A 14021-nucleotide genomic window follows, 5' to 3' on the forward strand; every position below is an offset into this window, starting at 1 on the left:
GGTGCTGGCACAAGCAGATTTTTGAGCTGCTATTTTATCAGATGCACAGCTTACAAGAAGTGTCCTAAAATGTGTATTGTACCTCTGCTGTGTCATTCACTCATGCAATGTATTTCTTTAAACAATGTGAAATTGTGCATCTAAATTTTAATAAAAAGAAAGTAAGACATGCAGGTTTTGCAATAGTGATTCACAAAAATTCTATTTTCAAAATAACTGACATTTTAATTCTTGTAAACATAGCAGTGTGAATTTTCTGTCATGGTTAATTTCTGCACACACTCTTCAAAAACACATGCGCCTTGAAAGCAGATGATCTGACCACTTCCTGGTTTTATTTCTGTGTCTGCATACCTCTTCTTGAAGACACAATGTGGATGAATGCGCAGTTTTGACATGAAAAAATACAGCTCCATATGTCCACTGAGTTACATAGTAGTGAGTTTGTGTAGGCAACAGTTCAAGTCTTTGCACTTTGATATTTGTACGTCAAAATTTCTGTCCTATTTTGATGCCAGGAGTACTTCAATGATCATGGGAAACTAAAGCTAAACACTGAACAAGAAGAGTGTTTAGATGAGGAAGTTCAAACCCTCAGAGACTTGTTAATTTATTCACTGAGAGTTGAAACTCAGTATACAAAAACTGCACACATACATTCCCACTGGGTGGCACAATTGACCAAATATCAACAGGCAGATGTGTGGTCGACTCCAAGTTATATTGCTAGAAGGTTACTATGTCTAGTTTCAGTCTCACTCGTGGTGTTCAGTTGAGCTCTGGTACTGAGGGTCATGTTTTTGCGCGTGTTTTGCCCTCTTCCCAGACAAGGCAGCGATCTTTGCAGCTCTAGCCGAGCATCAGAGCACAGAAAGATGTAGAAGAGTGGATCCAGCAGGGTGTTGAGGCTGGTGAGACCGTAGCACAGGCGATAGACGAGGAAAATGGAACGCTCGAATCCACACGGCTCATCAGTCAGTAGGAGGGACACGAACCTGTATCCGCCAACGAGGTGGTAGGGTCCAAAGACAACGATGAAGTTTATGGTGATCACAACCAGGATGCCTACGATTTTGTGCCGCTCGTGGTCTGAGACGGAAGGAGATCGTCGGAGTGTCACGCCGATGTGGGCTGAGGTGTACCTGAGACAGGAAGCAGAGTTGCAGATCAGAAATCAGCATATTAAACCGGATATATAAAATAGTATAATGCCTCCTATGGACAGGAAGATCTTGGGTTTGTTTGTCGAATTGTATCATTTATAAACACAGGGTGGTTACCCCAGAGGTCTAAGCAGTATGCATTACACACGTTTGATGACTTAGATATGAAAGATATTTTTGTATATTGGAAAGATCAGCTCACAACCCCAGAATATTTACAGGTTTACAGGTTTGGAGACATAAGATTACATGTTGTAATAAATTGTGAATATTGGGGTTAACTCACCCTAGAATGGTACATGGCAGCAGGAAGCCCAGAACCACGGTGGTAATCTTAAAGTGAGCATATCTGGGGCTGACAGGGTACTGCTCCAGACAGAGCCGCCTGTCTGAGTCAAACACAGACGGCAGCAGTCCACTCAGGCAGAACAGGAAGGTTAGAGTCCACACTGCTACTCCTGAGACTGCTGCTACCTTCACTGTCCGCACCCCACGGCTGCTCAGTGGGTACACAATGGCCAGGCAGCGGTCCATCGCTATCAGGCACAGGAACATGACGCTGGCATAGACGTTTACGTAAAACACATAGCCAACCAGCTCACAGGTTAGTTGTTCATAGGGCCACTTGTGCCCACTTTGGAGGTAAAGAATCCACAGTGGCAGGGTGAGCAGCTGGAGGAGGTCTGACAGCAGCAGGTTGAGGATGTAGACCAGCTGACAGCCTCCCCCGCCTGAACGCCCCAGATGGTACAATCCCCAGAGAGACAGCAGGTTGCTGGGGAGACCCAAAGAGAAGATGAGGCCATAGATACAGGTCAGGCCTAATGTGTCCGTGTTCAAAGGGAGGTTGCAGGTGTCATTGGACATGTCTCTGTTTGTCAAGCTCCTCACATGGGAAACTAGAGGTGACCTCAATCAGACACTGATTGACACTCAGAGTTAGATGACTTTGTTTCGAAATACCCATTCATTCACTTAAGACAACGGAAAGGAAACAAAGTCTCTATTGTCCTCAGTTAAATGCATCCAATTGTCACAGGTCCATTGTGTAATATTCACAAATCCATCCTGCTGTACAAAAGGTCAATGGGACTTCAAAGCAACCTGGATCCATCTATGGAAATAAACCCTGCAAAGCAGAAAGTATGAGCACTGTGGTTTTGCATCTGCAGGTGTATAAGGATTTTAACCACAAAACGCAAACCACTCATCACTCACCTTCTAAAGTCTTCGAGACTGTCTTTCTTCTACAAAAGTGTGTTGCCCGCTCTGCAGCTGGGTGACCTGTGCTCAAGAAATGCTGGGAACATGGTGTCTCGACCAAGCCTTGTCTATTCTGTGATCGTTTCCTCCACAGGAAGCCCACTTCTTCAGCTTTAAAGGCAACATCCTGAGGCAGGAGAACGCCTTTCTCCCCCAGAACAAAAACATACACTCTCTCCTTTTCTGTGCCTCCCTCTTTCTGACTCCAGTTGCATTCACAATGACTGTGGATGGACAGAGGCTGTGAGGAATGGCTGCACTGCTCTACATACAGTGTCCACTGCATTTCAGAAATGTGGTCTCTGGCAGCGACCTGTTTATATATATATATATATATATATATATATATATATGAACCCCTCTGTTATGCTTTCTTTAAACATGCTTTACATCATATTTAAATATTGTTCTGAGATAGTATGCTGGAATTATGTTTTGCAATTTTTTATTTTGTTTTTTTTCAGCAACTGAAAGGACAGTTCATATTTTTTCTTGTCTTTTACATCTTGCTTTGCCCAATATATATGCATGGAAAGTGAAAGTCAGGCATCAAGGTTTTTGGTGTTTTTATCCCAGATAAGATTTCTAGACAGTGAACGTTTTTTTGGGACATTTTTGGAAGGAGTTTTTTTCTTACCAGTTTCTCACTTTTTGACACACCTTTATAGGGATACAACTAGGTTTGAGGATTAGGATCAGAATTAGGTTTAGGAAGCATTGAGGTTAGAGGTTAGTTTTGATGGTTACGGTTAGAGTAAGGGGCGATGAATGTCCTCACAAACATACCAATACATAGCAATGTTGGTGTGTGTGTGTGTGTATATGTATAATTGTGCATGTGTAACGTTTACGCATATCTGACTTACCAGTGATAATTCATTAAGCAGACAAACAACCCCATAGAACAAGTTAATGTAGAACAAAACGAAGAATGACAACCAAACCTTTTCCTTCACAAAATGGATTTAATTAACCACGTTTGTAGACATGTTAAATTTAACCACGGTGAATTTTTCTCAGGCACCACAGAGAGGAAAAAATCTTACACAATTGAAATTGTTTGAGTGAAGAATGGGTATATTGAGACAATAGGTGTTAGTCAGTATTTTTACCACATGGTTTCAAAGGGAGGAGGGTCTAATCATTTACTTAGTTTCCTTTAAATGTCAGAAATCTCTGATTTATTAAATAATCCAAGAGAGTTATTAACAAATTATAAACTCCCCTGTGACTCAACTACCACTACAGAGCTCTGTATAAAGGTCTTTATGGTCCAACGGAGTCGTTGCTGGGCATGAGATTGCTATCAGCTGTATGCTGCTTAGACAGCAAATCAGCTACAGGGGAAGTGTCCCTGGAAAAGGTCCCAGAACAGAGGCAGCATGATAAGTTGTTCCTGCTGCAGACTGCAGGAAGTTCTCTGTTACAATCAGAATTTAATCTTGTCATGTAGTGATTTGTGCAAATTGTATGCACATAGAAAGATGGAGATGAAGTCACTGCCATCTAAGCTTTACCTGCACTGACCCCATGCATTTAAGCTACTTGGGTATTATTACTCCATCAGGGAACACTGACACAATACAGAGTTCTGCAAATACTGGTAGTCTCATTGCTAAATTGTCCCACCACGAAAAAAGTCAAAAGTTGGGCATGTTTAAAATTTGAAGACAGTTATTTAGAATCAAAACATGAAGCATTTAGACAAATGAAAGTATACCTTACAGAACTGACAGATCCTGGGGTTACGGCAAATACTCACTTCTAGCTATGTCTTCTTCATTTTGAGCAAAAGCATTTCTGTTGTCTCATTGTTTATTTCTTAATTAAAATTTCACAAGAATTTACACATGGACACTGTTATGTTCCAGGAAAAGTCCTGGCATGAGGCAGTAGTGACTGTAAATTAGTATTAATCTCTGATAAGTACCTTTTGCTTGTGAATGCTTCAGTGGATTTTTGCTCAGAAGCACACTGAGCACTCAATAAGGCTGAGTTATGTTTGGATCAGTTACTCTGCTTTCGTCTTTCTTCTGGATCTCCGACAGCAGAGAATCCTACACGTAAAGAATATAGCCCAGATGAAGGTTCCAGTCATGGCCACAATAAAAGCAGCCACATCCAGACAGAAGTAGGAATACCAAGGCAAATTGGAACCTGCAGACTTCAGATGGGCTGCTCCTTTGTTTCTGATGACATACTCAATCCAAAAGATGGCCGTGTCCATAGGAGACATGGGCTTGTCGCGGTGTAGTTTGGAGAGACGTCGTATGTTTTCACGGTAAGACGGAGTCTCAATGACGTCCGTCAGAGCCTCCAGGAAGCTCTCTTTGGTCAGTGATCTGGCCTCCACCACCCGAGCTGCACCGCGCACCTTCAGTCGGAGCAGGTTGTCGAACTGATCAAAGAGGAGAGGAAGGCCCACAACAGGAACGCCGTGGTAGATGGCCTCATACATGCCATTGGTGCCTCCATGAGCTACAAAGGCACGAGTCTTGGGGTGTCCCAGGAGGTCCTTCTGAGGTAACCACTTCACCAGCAGGGTGTTGTTTCCCACAAATGAAGGTTTTTCACCCACAAATCGCCAAATCACCTTCTGAGGGAGTTGAGCGAAAGCAGCAGCGATGGCCTCTGTGACTTCTCGTGACAGGGCTGACACAATCGTCCCCAGAGACATGACCACCACCCCATGCTCGCCAGAGCTCTGCATGAATGCTTCCAGATCAGCAGGGAGGGGTTTGGCCTCTTTGCACTGGAACCCTCCTATATACACCACGTTAGGCATAGTGGGCCGAGGGAACTCAAAGACAAAATCTGCCCTCAGCAGCCAGATATCAGCTCCATGCTGCAAAGACACCAAGTCAGTTCCAGGTGGGAAGTGCCGCTGAAGCAGATCTGAGTAGGGAGGGTTGATGATGAAGTATTGCTCTACAACACTACGGAGAAAATGTAACATATTCATGACTCTTTCCTTAAAATCCATCTGATCATGAAGTTCACTTCCTGACACAGGGACGTAGGAGACAGGAGAGGGGGCTATAGTTAAATGGCCTTCTCCAGAATTAATCCAGCGCACATTGAAAACCATTGGCAGCTTGAGGTACTGACCAAGCAGAACCCCTATAGTCAAAGCAGGGTCTGTTAGCATTAAATCAAACTTAGCATCCTGTAACTTCTTCATAAAAACTGGGTCATCTAACATTGAAGCAGCTGCTCTGGCCAGGACATCATGGCCTTTGTCAAGCAAGGAGGTTATCAAGTGCTGTTGGCAGAAGGTGCTTATGAATGTGGGGTACTTGCGACACTCTATAACATCGAGCAGCATTTTGTTGTAGTATGTAATGTCGGTCTCATCCTCCAGCATCAGCACATCAATGGAAGTATAAATGGAAGAGTTACTGGGGATGTACCAGCTCTTTGCAGAGCGTAGTACTGTGATGTCGTGGCCCCTGGAGTGTAGCTCTTGGAGGATGACCTCCATGTTGATCCAGTGGCTGCCATCAACAGGCACTACTAGAATCTTGCTGCCACTACAGATTGTGAGACTGAGCACCAGCAAGCAAAGCACTGTCAGGCTTATAGAAATGAAACTGGAAATGGCGGACATTTCCTGGAAGGAACAACAAACGTACATTATTAGACAGTGTTTTGTGCCTGATTGGATTAAACAGAAGAAAATAGCACTTGCAGTTTGTTAATGTCAGTCACTATTTCCTATCATTGTCAGCTGCTGTGTAATTAAAAAAGGTTGCCAGTGGCCGATTTCTTTCATTTTATCTACTGTTTACTTTAATTGTCATTGACTGTTTTATGTTGCTTTAGGAATTGTTTACATCTGTTTTCAGTTGCTGTTTTCAGTCATTTTGAGTTGCCATTCTCTGTCCTTTTGAGTTGCGGTTTACTCTTGTTGTCAGTCACTGTTTGCTGTTATTTTCAGCTACGGTTTAGTTTTGTTTTCAGTTATTCTGTTCTGTCGTTTTCAGTATGTTTATCGTTGTTTTCTAAAACAGTTTTCTTTTATAAGTCACTATTTATTTTTGTTGTCAGTTGCTGTTTTCTCTTGTTTTTAGTCCTGGTTTACTTTCATTGACAATCACTGTTTTCTGTTGTTGTAAGTCTCTGTTTTCTTTTTTCAGTTGTGGTTTCTTATTTACTTTTGCTGTTGTCTGTTTTTTTCACTCACTTATGTGTTGATTTCAGCAGCTTCAATTCACTGTTTATTTTCATGTTCAGTTGATGTTTTCCATTACTGTTTTCTCTTTTTTTTAATGTTACAAAACAACTTGGTAACATTTAAGCACCAAATATCAGAAATTAATCAAGAAAAACAGACAAAATTTTTCTATTTTTTCTGTTCAGGAATGCAACCAAATAACTGTAATTTGGGATCTCGATCAAAAAGTAATGTGTTTATAAAAATAATAATGTGCTTTATTATTTTTCTTCAGCAGTTTTGTAAAACAATCAATTTGAAAATTCAGAGCTCACAACAATAATTATATTTTAGCATTCAAGACATCATTTTGATTAAAGATCTGCACATACTGGTGGATTAATTGTTACAGAAACATAAAAAAATATTTTGATAATCAGCAATACTGTTCATTTACGGGAGCGGTGGCAAACACCTGATATTTTATGGTCATAAAATAAATTTGTTTAGCACTTAACTGGACCATTACACAAAAGAGGGCTAACATTCTTTTCAGCCATAGAGTGACAAAACATTTAATACCAGTGACAGTGCAAAAAAGACAGTAAAAATAAACACATAGGAAGGAGTGACATTAGTGAAATAATTTAACATTTTCACATTTTGCATATTTTTGATTAATATAATTATCTTTGCATATGATCCTGTTCTTTTTTTTTTTTTTTTTTACTGCTGTGGTTGATTTACAGTCAGATAATTTTGTTGAAAGTCAATAAAATAACTCACCTCCTTCTTGTAATATGAAAACACACCGGTTCGGCTTGAGCTCCAGGTAGTGAATGAGTAAGCGTGGATACTATTCCATATCAGTTTGCACACTGTAACTTTTACATCCACTGGTCAAAGTTCAGTCTGCAGACTGCCAGAACTCACAAAGGTAGGAGCCATGTGAGAGTAAAGGTTAAAGTGGATTGAGGTAATATCAGTTTAGATAGGCTACATATTAGTCAAGGTTTAAGTTAGATTACATTTTTGCATTTCTCATAATTTTGTCTTTTTCTGTTTTTGCAACCGCATTCGCCCTCAGTTGATAGAATTTATGCAAGATCAAGTAAGATGTATACACGAGTGCTGAATTACAGTTTTTGGCACAATCAGTGTGTGTTTTTTGCATGTTGCTCATCAGTCTGTCTCCTGTTTGCCTCAACAGTGCTACTCGTTTCCTTGTGCATTCAAGTGCTCACGAGTTAGTTTCCTGTACAGGCTTCACATTCAGAATCTTGAGATAGAGAAACTAGAATAAAAAAAAATGCATTTCATGCTACTGATGTGAAAACTTCAGGTTGAGCAGGAGAACAATTCCAAACAGTTAGAGATTGTGAGATGGGAGCGGCAGGGAACGAGGAAAGGAGGAAGCAGCGAGGCACACAACAGAGGGTGAATAACGTGAGCATTGGCGATTACAATAACAGCACGAGTCACTGCTCAACAGTCATATCAGCGAACCACAGCCTTCCCCTGCTCTGCTCTGCCTCTGTGGAGTTATATAAACCTGAGCCAGAGAACAAGACTCAGCTCGCCAACAACAGACATGCAGCTGGTGGTTCAGAAGACTTTACAAAGAATCCATAAACATTCGGATGGAGACAACACTTGGCTGTTTTAGTGTGCAGATCAGGGCCTGGATTTATTGTTAGTTATAAGAATAAACCTCAAAAATGCAGTCTTGGTAAAAGGCAAGAATAAATCACACGTTTAAGCTTGTAAATTCTACTTACAGTGACGTGTAGCAGAAACTGTAAGAGCTGCGGTTAGGTGATCACATGATCAGTCATATGTCAGAGCACAAACAGCCAATCAGACACAAGGACTTCATCTACAGGCAAATCAGTGCATTCTCTCCACAAGATCCTACACAACTCAACGTTTTCAAACAAAAGTGGAATTAGAGTTAACTGGATGAATCAGCAGCACATCTAACAAGAGAAAACTGTTTCTACTAGTACAATAAAACAATCTTACTAGCTTATTTTAAGAATGTTTGTAGGAAAAATTGATGACTATACAACAGCATGCACTTTTTGGTTTATAAGTGTCAAATGTCATTGAGGGATTTTTATTCATATTTAAGTCCAAAATTCACATTAATAATGAGCTCTAATAGCATCAAATAGTCACCTGTGTAAGGTTTTATGAGTGTTGGGCAGAATGAATGTCTTTTCTGCGAGAATAGTTTCGGAATGGTTTGAGGAACATGACCAAGAGTTCAAGGTGTTGACTTAACTTCTAAAATCGCCAGATCTCAGTCTGATCGAACATTTGCAGGACGTGTTGGAAAAACAAGTGCCATCCACAGAGGCCCCACCTGACAACTTTGGTCTAAGTCTCAAGAAAATGAACATTGCAGCATTAAAACAAATGAAGCAAATGAATGCTGATATCGAAACTAGATAAGCTGAAGTGCCCAAGTGCGACTGAATAATATTTTCATCATCATTTCAAAGCTAAAAATGCTATAAAGAAACTTCATACCATAATTTCCTAATAATTTTCTGATGTTTTTCCCTCAGAAGCACACTGAGCCCTCAATAAGGCTGAGTTATGTTTGGATCAGTTACTCTGCTTTCGTCTTTCTTCTGGACCTCCGACAGCAGAGAATCCTACACGTAAAGAATATAGCCCAGATGAAGGTTCCAGTCATGGCCACAATAAAAGCAGCTACATCCAGACAGAAGTAGGAATACCAAGGCAAACTGAAACCTGCAGACTTCAGGTGGGCTGCTCCTTTGTTTCTGATGACATACTCAATCCAAAAGATGGCCGTGTCCATAGGAGACATGGGCTTGTCGTGGTGTAGTTTGGAGAGACGTTGTATGTTTTCACGGTAAGACGGAGTTTCAATGACGTCCGTCAGAGCCTCCAGGAAGCTCTCTTTGGTCAGTGATCTGGCCTCCACCATCCGAGCTGCACCGCGCACCTTCAGCCGGAACAGGTTGTCAGACTGATCAAAGAAGAGGGGAAGGCCCACAACAGGAACGCCGTAGTAGATGGCTTCATACATGCCATTGGTGCCTCCATGAGCTACAAAGGCACGAGTCTTGGGGTGTCCCAGGAGGTCCTTCTGAGGCAGCCACTTCACCAGCAGGGTGTTGTTTCCCAGAGATGAAGGTTTTTCACCCTCAAATCGCCAAATCACCTTCTGAGGGAGTTGAGCAAAAGCAGCAGCGATGGCATCTGTGACCTCACGAGGTAGAGCTGACACCAACGTCCCCACGGACATGACCACCACCCCATGCTCACCAGAGCTCTGCATGAATGCTTCCAGATCAGCAGGGAGGGGTTTGGCCTCTTTGCACTGGAACCCTCCTATATACACCACGTTAGGCATAGTGGGCCGAGGGAACTCAAAGACAAAATCTGCCCTCAGCAGCCAGATATCAGCTCCATGCTGCAAAGACACCAAGTCAGTTCCAGGCGGGAAGTGCTGCCGGAACAGTTCTGAGTAGGGAGGGTTGATGATGAAGTATTGTTCAAAAAGAGCTTGTAGATAATGTAAGATATTCTTGATCCTTTCTAGAAAGTCCATCCGATCAGTAAGTTCACTGACTGCCACGGGGACATAAGAGACAGGGGAGGGGGCTATGCTGAAATGGCCATCCCCTGAATTAATCCAGCGTGCATTTAAAACCATTGGCAGCTTGAGGTACCCACCAAGCAGAACCCCTGTGGTCAGACCAGGATCTGTTAACATTAAATCAAACTTGGCATCCTGTAACTTCCTCATGAAAACCTTATTATCGAACATTGAAACAGCTGATCTGGCCAGGACATCATGGCCCTGAGTAAACATGGATGTGATCACGTGTCGTCGGCAGAATGTGTGTAGAAATTGAGGGTACTTGCCACACTCCATAACATCGTGTATCATTTTATTGTAGTAGTCCTTGCCTCGCTCCTCCAGCATGAGCACATCAATAGAAGTATAAATGGAAGAGTTCTTGGAAATGTACCAGCTCTCTGGAGAGCGTAGTACTGTGATGTTGTGGCCTCTGGAGTGCAGCTCCTGAAGAATCACCTCCATGTTGATCCAGTGGCTGCCATCTAGAGGCACCACCAGAATCTTGCTGCCACTACAGATCGTGGGACCGAGCAAGAGCAAGCAGAGCACTGTCAGGCTTATAGAAGTGGAAATGGTGGACATTTTCTGGAACAAACAAGAAAGAGAGATTGCTGGAACTGTAAACCCAGTATCCTTAAGTAGTGATGGCTCTGTCTTGAGCCTGATTGTGACAAATGGAAGGTAAAAGCACTTCAAATTTGTGTTAATGTAATTGCAACACAGTGTATTGACAGTAGCAGAGATTCAAAACCGAACAAAGATGTTAAAAAGAACATTTGAAGGTTGCCCCGGTTCATTTTCCAGGAAATGTAAATGAATTGTTTTAGACGATAATGTGTTATTCCAGTTTATTTTTAAATTTTGAACCCTGTCTACCACCCCAACCCCGGAGAAGAGAGCCAATCAGCGTAACACATGTGTGACGTAACAGCCCGATCTCACGAGGATTCGTGAAACTGTCACGTAAATTTTTGTTTCGGCTTCGTGCGCACCAACACGATTTCGTCATGTTTTTCGTGCCGCTCACCACGAAATGCGCACCAATGTATTTTAAACGGCGGACTTTTCGTGCCACTCAGAACGTATTTCAAAAGAATGTGTATATTATATTTTTAATGTAAAACCGCGGCGAATCCAACGCTATATTTTGCATGACATCGTCCCTAAACATAACCCTAACCATAATCCTAACCATAACCTAACCATAACCTAACCATAAGCCGGTGGTACACTTACCAATTTGCATAGGAATTTCAAGAATGTCCGGCGGCCGGCGGCCGCAAACGCGATCACACAAGCAGTATACGCCGATGGACAGCTTAGATCGTCATGAATCCGCCGGTATAAACCACTTTCAGATGTGATTACCACAGCGAAAAACATTTCGTGGTGAGCGGCACGAAAAACATGACGAAATCGTGTTGGTGCGCACGAAACCGAAACTAAAACTTACGTGACAGTTTCACGAATCCCCGTGAGACCGGGTTGGACGTAATCACTAAGCGACCTAACAATTGCCTTTCCGCCATGATGTTTTGTAGTTTTAACAGCTTCCTTCGCCGTACAGGGGTCCTGAGGAAAATCTAAACTCTCCCTTTCAACAGTGGAGGGCAGCATTACGCATTCTATCGTACAGCCTGCCGGAATTAAAAATACATCCTTTGTAAAAAGAAAAGCTTTAAGAGCTGCTTGTTGTTGAGGTTTTAAGGACAAATTCAGCCCGTGCAAAACAGAGGAAAGCGCACGAGAGAAACCTCGCTCTGTTGCGGTCGCATCGTTAACTCCCGCCTCTGGTGCTATGATTGGTTCGGTCTGATCTGCTCGGAGCTTGAAAACCTGTCAAAATGTGTCAATGGAGGAGGGCTAGACCGTATTCCCGTATATCCCTTATAACGGGAATACAGTCTAGCTAAGCTAGGCTATCATTTTTCCGCCATGAAGGTTGTTTCAAACGGATACGGTTCTCCGCCAACCAATCGTATATCAGTTGAGATCATACTCCTCACTCTGGTCACTCAGAAAATAAAGTAAAGGTGCAAACAAAAAAGACCTACTTTATTCAAATCATGATACTTTCCAGAATGTAACCAATTAGTTTTGTGGCCATTGAACTATTCATAAAGGGAAGTGTCTATATTCATATCATTATATTCAAAATTAAATCAAATACCTCACCTGCTTCTGATAATATCCAGCAGTTTGACTTGAGCTCTGGGTCCTGAGTGGGTCAGGTTACTGTGTCCACACAGTTTAACTTTTACACACACCGGTCAAAGTCGACGATGTGAGATTAGACGTGCCTCACAAAGGGATGAGTCTGTAGTTCTGGAGCAAAGGTTTATGTTCAAGGCCAGAGTGAAACACGAAAAACAGCAGTGAAAGTGTTTTATTCCACCTATTCACCACTGTAGATCAGAGAGTAAATAACAGCTAGTGAGCAAACACTGATGCTACTGAATGCGGTTTCAATTTTCTACTTTATAAATGCATTTTGTGTCAACTATGTTGTCTTCATTGGCTTTCCACCTACATAGAACCAGTGCAAAATCAAGTAATAGCTGGTAAATTGCATGTTTTTGCCTCATCAATACGTGTATTTTTGTGTGCATTTTCACTCATAACTCTTCATGATTCTGTGTCCTGCTCAGCTGTTGCAATACTCATGTCCTTTTTACTGTACTTCAGTGCTCACGAGTCAGTTTCATCCTCAGAATCTTGAAGTAGAGACACAAACAAGATGCATTTTATTCTTTTGATGCGGAAACTTCAGGTTGGGCAGGTGGAAAAATCCAAACTGGAACGCAGTCAGAGATTGTGAGATGGGAGCGGCAGGGAACGAGGGAAGGAGGAAGCAGCAAGGTCACACCGCAGAGGGAAAATAATATGAGCACTGGTGATTACAATAACAGCACGAGTCGCTGCTCGACGGCCGTATCAGCGAACCACAGCCTTCCCCTGCTCTGCCCTGCCTCTGTGGAGTTCTATAAAACTGAGCCATGGAGCAAGTCGGCTCAACATAACAGCAGCTCAGAGATGAAGACGTGCAGCTTGTGGCTCTGAGAAAACCCAGACAGCGCAAAAAAAATCAGCTGACCAAACAGCCTGAGCAGCCAGATTAAGCCCTGACCAAAACAAACTGAGGGCCCCTTATTTATCAAGTCGAGGAAGAGTGCTGACATTTTGCATATGACTAAAAATAGTCCCACCTCAGAGGAGGACACAGGAGCTATTTCTGAAGCCTCCCACACTCCCTCTTGACAAAGAATCAAATAATTCATTTTAAAAAAAAGGAAAGAAAGTGAGATTAATGATGATTTTTTTCAGCTATTATTGGAACTGTAGTTTCAGCTAATGTCAAAGGCTCAGACATGATTTGATGCAGATATAGCACTGCAAAGTATTTCAAAGAATACTTACAGGTGTCAAGGCCTACATTTTAAGCTTCTTAAGCCAAGTTAAAGTGGGAAATCATACATTTTTTTGTGATATCAAATTTGCAAGAGGTCCTAATTCTACTCTGTCTTTTTAAATTTTTATTTCTGTGTGCATGTTTGTCTTACCCCTGACTAACTCCTAACAGGTTTAAACAAATCTGCTGTTGTCTGCATCGTGGATCAGACGGGATAACATTCTTTCATGAGGAAAGTTGATAAAATTCCATTCTAAATTCTTCAATCTGAAAGTAGAAGACCCAAACATGCATCGCTGTGAAAATGTTTTGCATTTCACAACTGATTTTTGTGATTCATTGATATATTTGGATTGCATGATACCCATAAAACAGACATAAAACACAAAGATAATTATAAAACCAGCAGGATTG

General features: G+C 42.0%; 2 protein-coding genes across 5 annotated transcripts; both read right to left on the reverse strand.

Moving 5' to 3' along the window:
- Positions 1 to 313: 313 nt before the first annotated feature.
- On the reverse strand, positions 314 to 2699 carry si:dkey-165a24.9 (G-protein coupled receptor 4). The gene is made up of 3 exons (XM_051943986.1): positions 2382 to 2699; positions 1450 to 2292; positions 314 to 1142 (listed from the first exon to the last, which is right to left on the reverse strand). The coding sequence occupies exons 2-3, from the start codon at positions 2028 to 2030 to the stop codon at positions 719 to 721; spliced, it is 1005 nt and encodes a 334-aa protein (XP_051799946.1). The 5' UTR covers positions 2031 to 2292; positions 2382 to 2699; the 3' UTR covers positions 314 to 718.
- A 672-nt stretch (positions 2700 to 3371) lies between these two features.
- On the reverse strand, positions 3372 to 12499 carry ugt5g1 (UDP glucuronosyltransferase 5 family, polypeptide G1). Of its 4 annotated transcripts, none has more exons than XM_051943984.1 (3): positions 12374 to 12499; positions 9557 to 10783; positions 3372 to 4800 (listed from the first exon to the last, which is right to left on the reverse strand). In XM_051943984.1, exons 2-3 carry the CDS (start codon positions 10778 to 10780, stop codon positions 4438 to 4440), a joined length of 1587 nt encoding a protein of 528 aa, XP_051799944.1. In that variant the 5' UTR covers positions 10781 to 10783; positions 12374 to 12499; the 3' UTR covers positions 3372 to 4437. The 4 variants fall into 4 exon arrangements, with proteins under 4 accessions (XP_051799944.1, XP_051799943.1, XP_051799942.1 ...); XM_051943983.1 differs by having other exon boundaries at positions 3372 to 4465; positions 9222 to 10783; XM_051943982.1 differs by lacking the exon at positions 9557 to 10783 and having other exon boundaries at positions 3372 to 6036; positions 12374 to 12480.
- Positions 12500 to 14021: the final 1522 nt, after the last annotated feature.

Source organism: Acanthochromis polyacanthus, chromosome 23, assembly GCF_021347895.1.
Source record: "Acanthochromis polyacanthus isolate Apoly-LR-REF ecotype Palm Island chromosome 23, KAUST_Apoly_ChrSc, whole genome shotgun sequence".
In the NCBI taxonomy this organism is placed as follows: domain Eukaryota; kingdom Metazoa; phylum Chordata; class Actinopteri; family Pomacentridae; genus Acanthochromis; species Acanthochromis polyacanthus.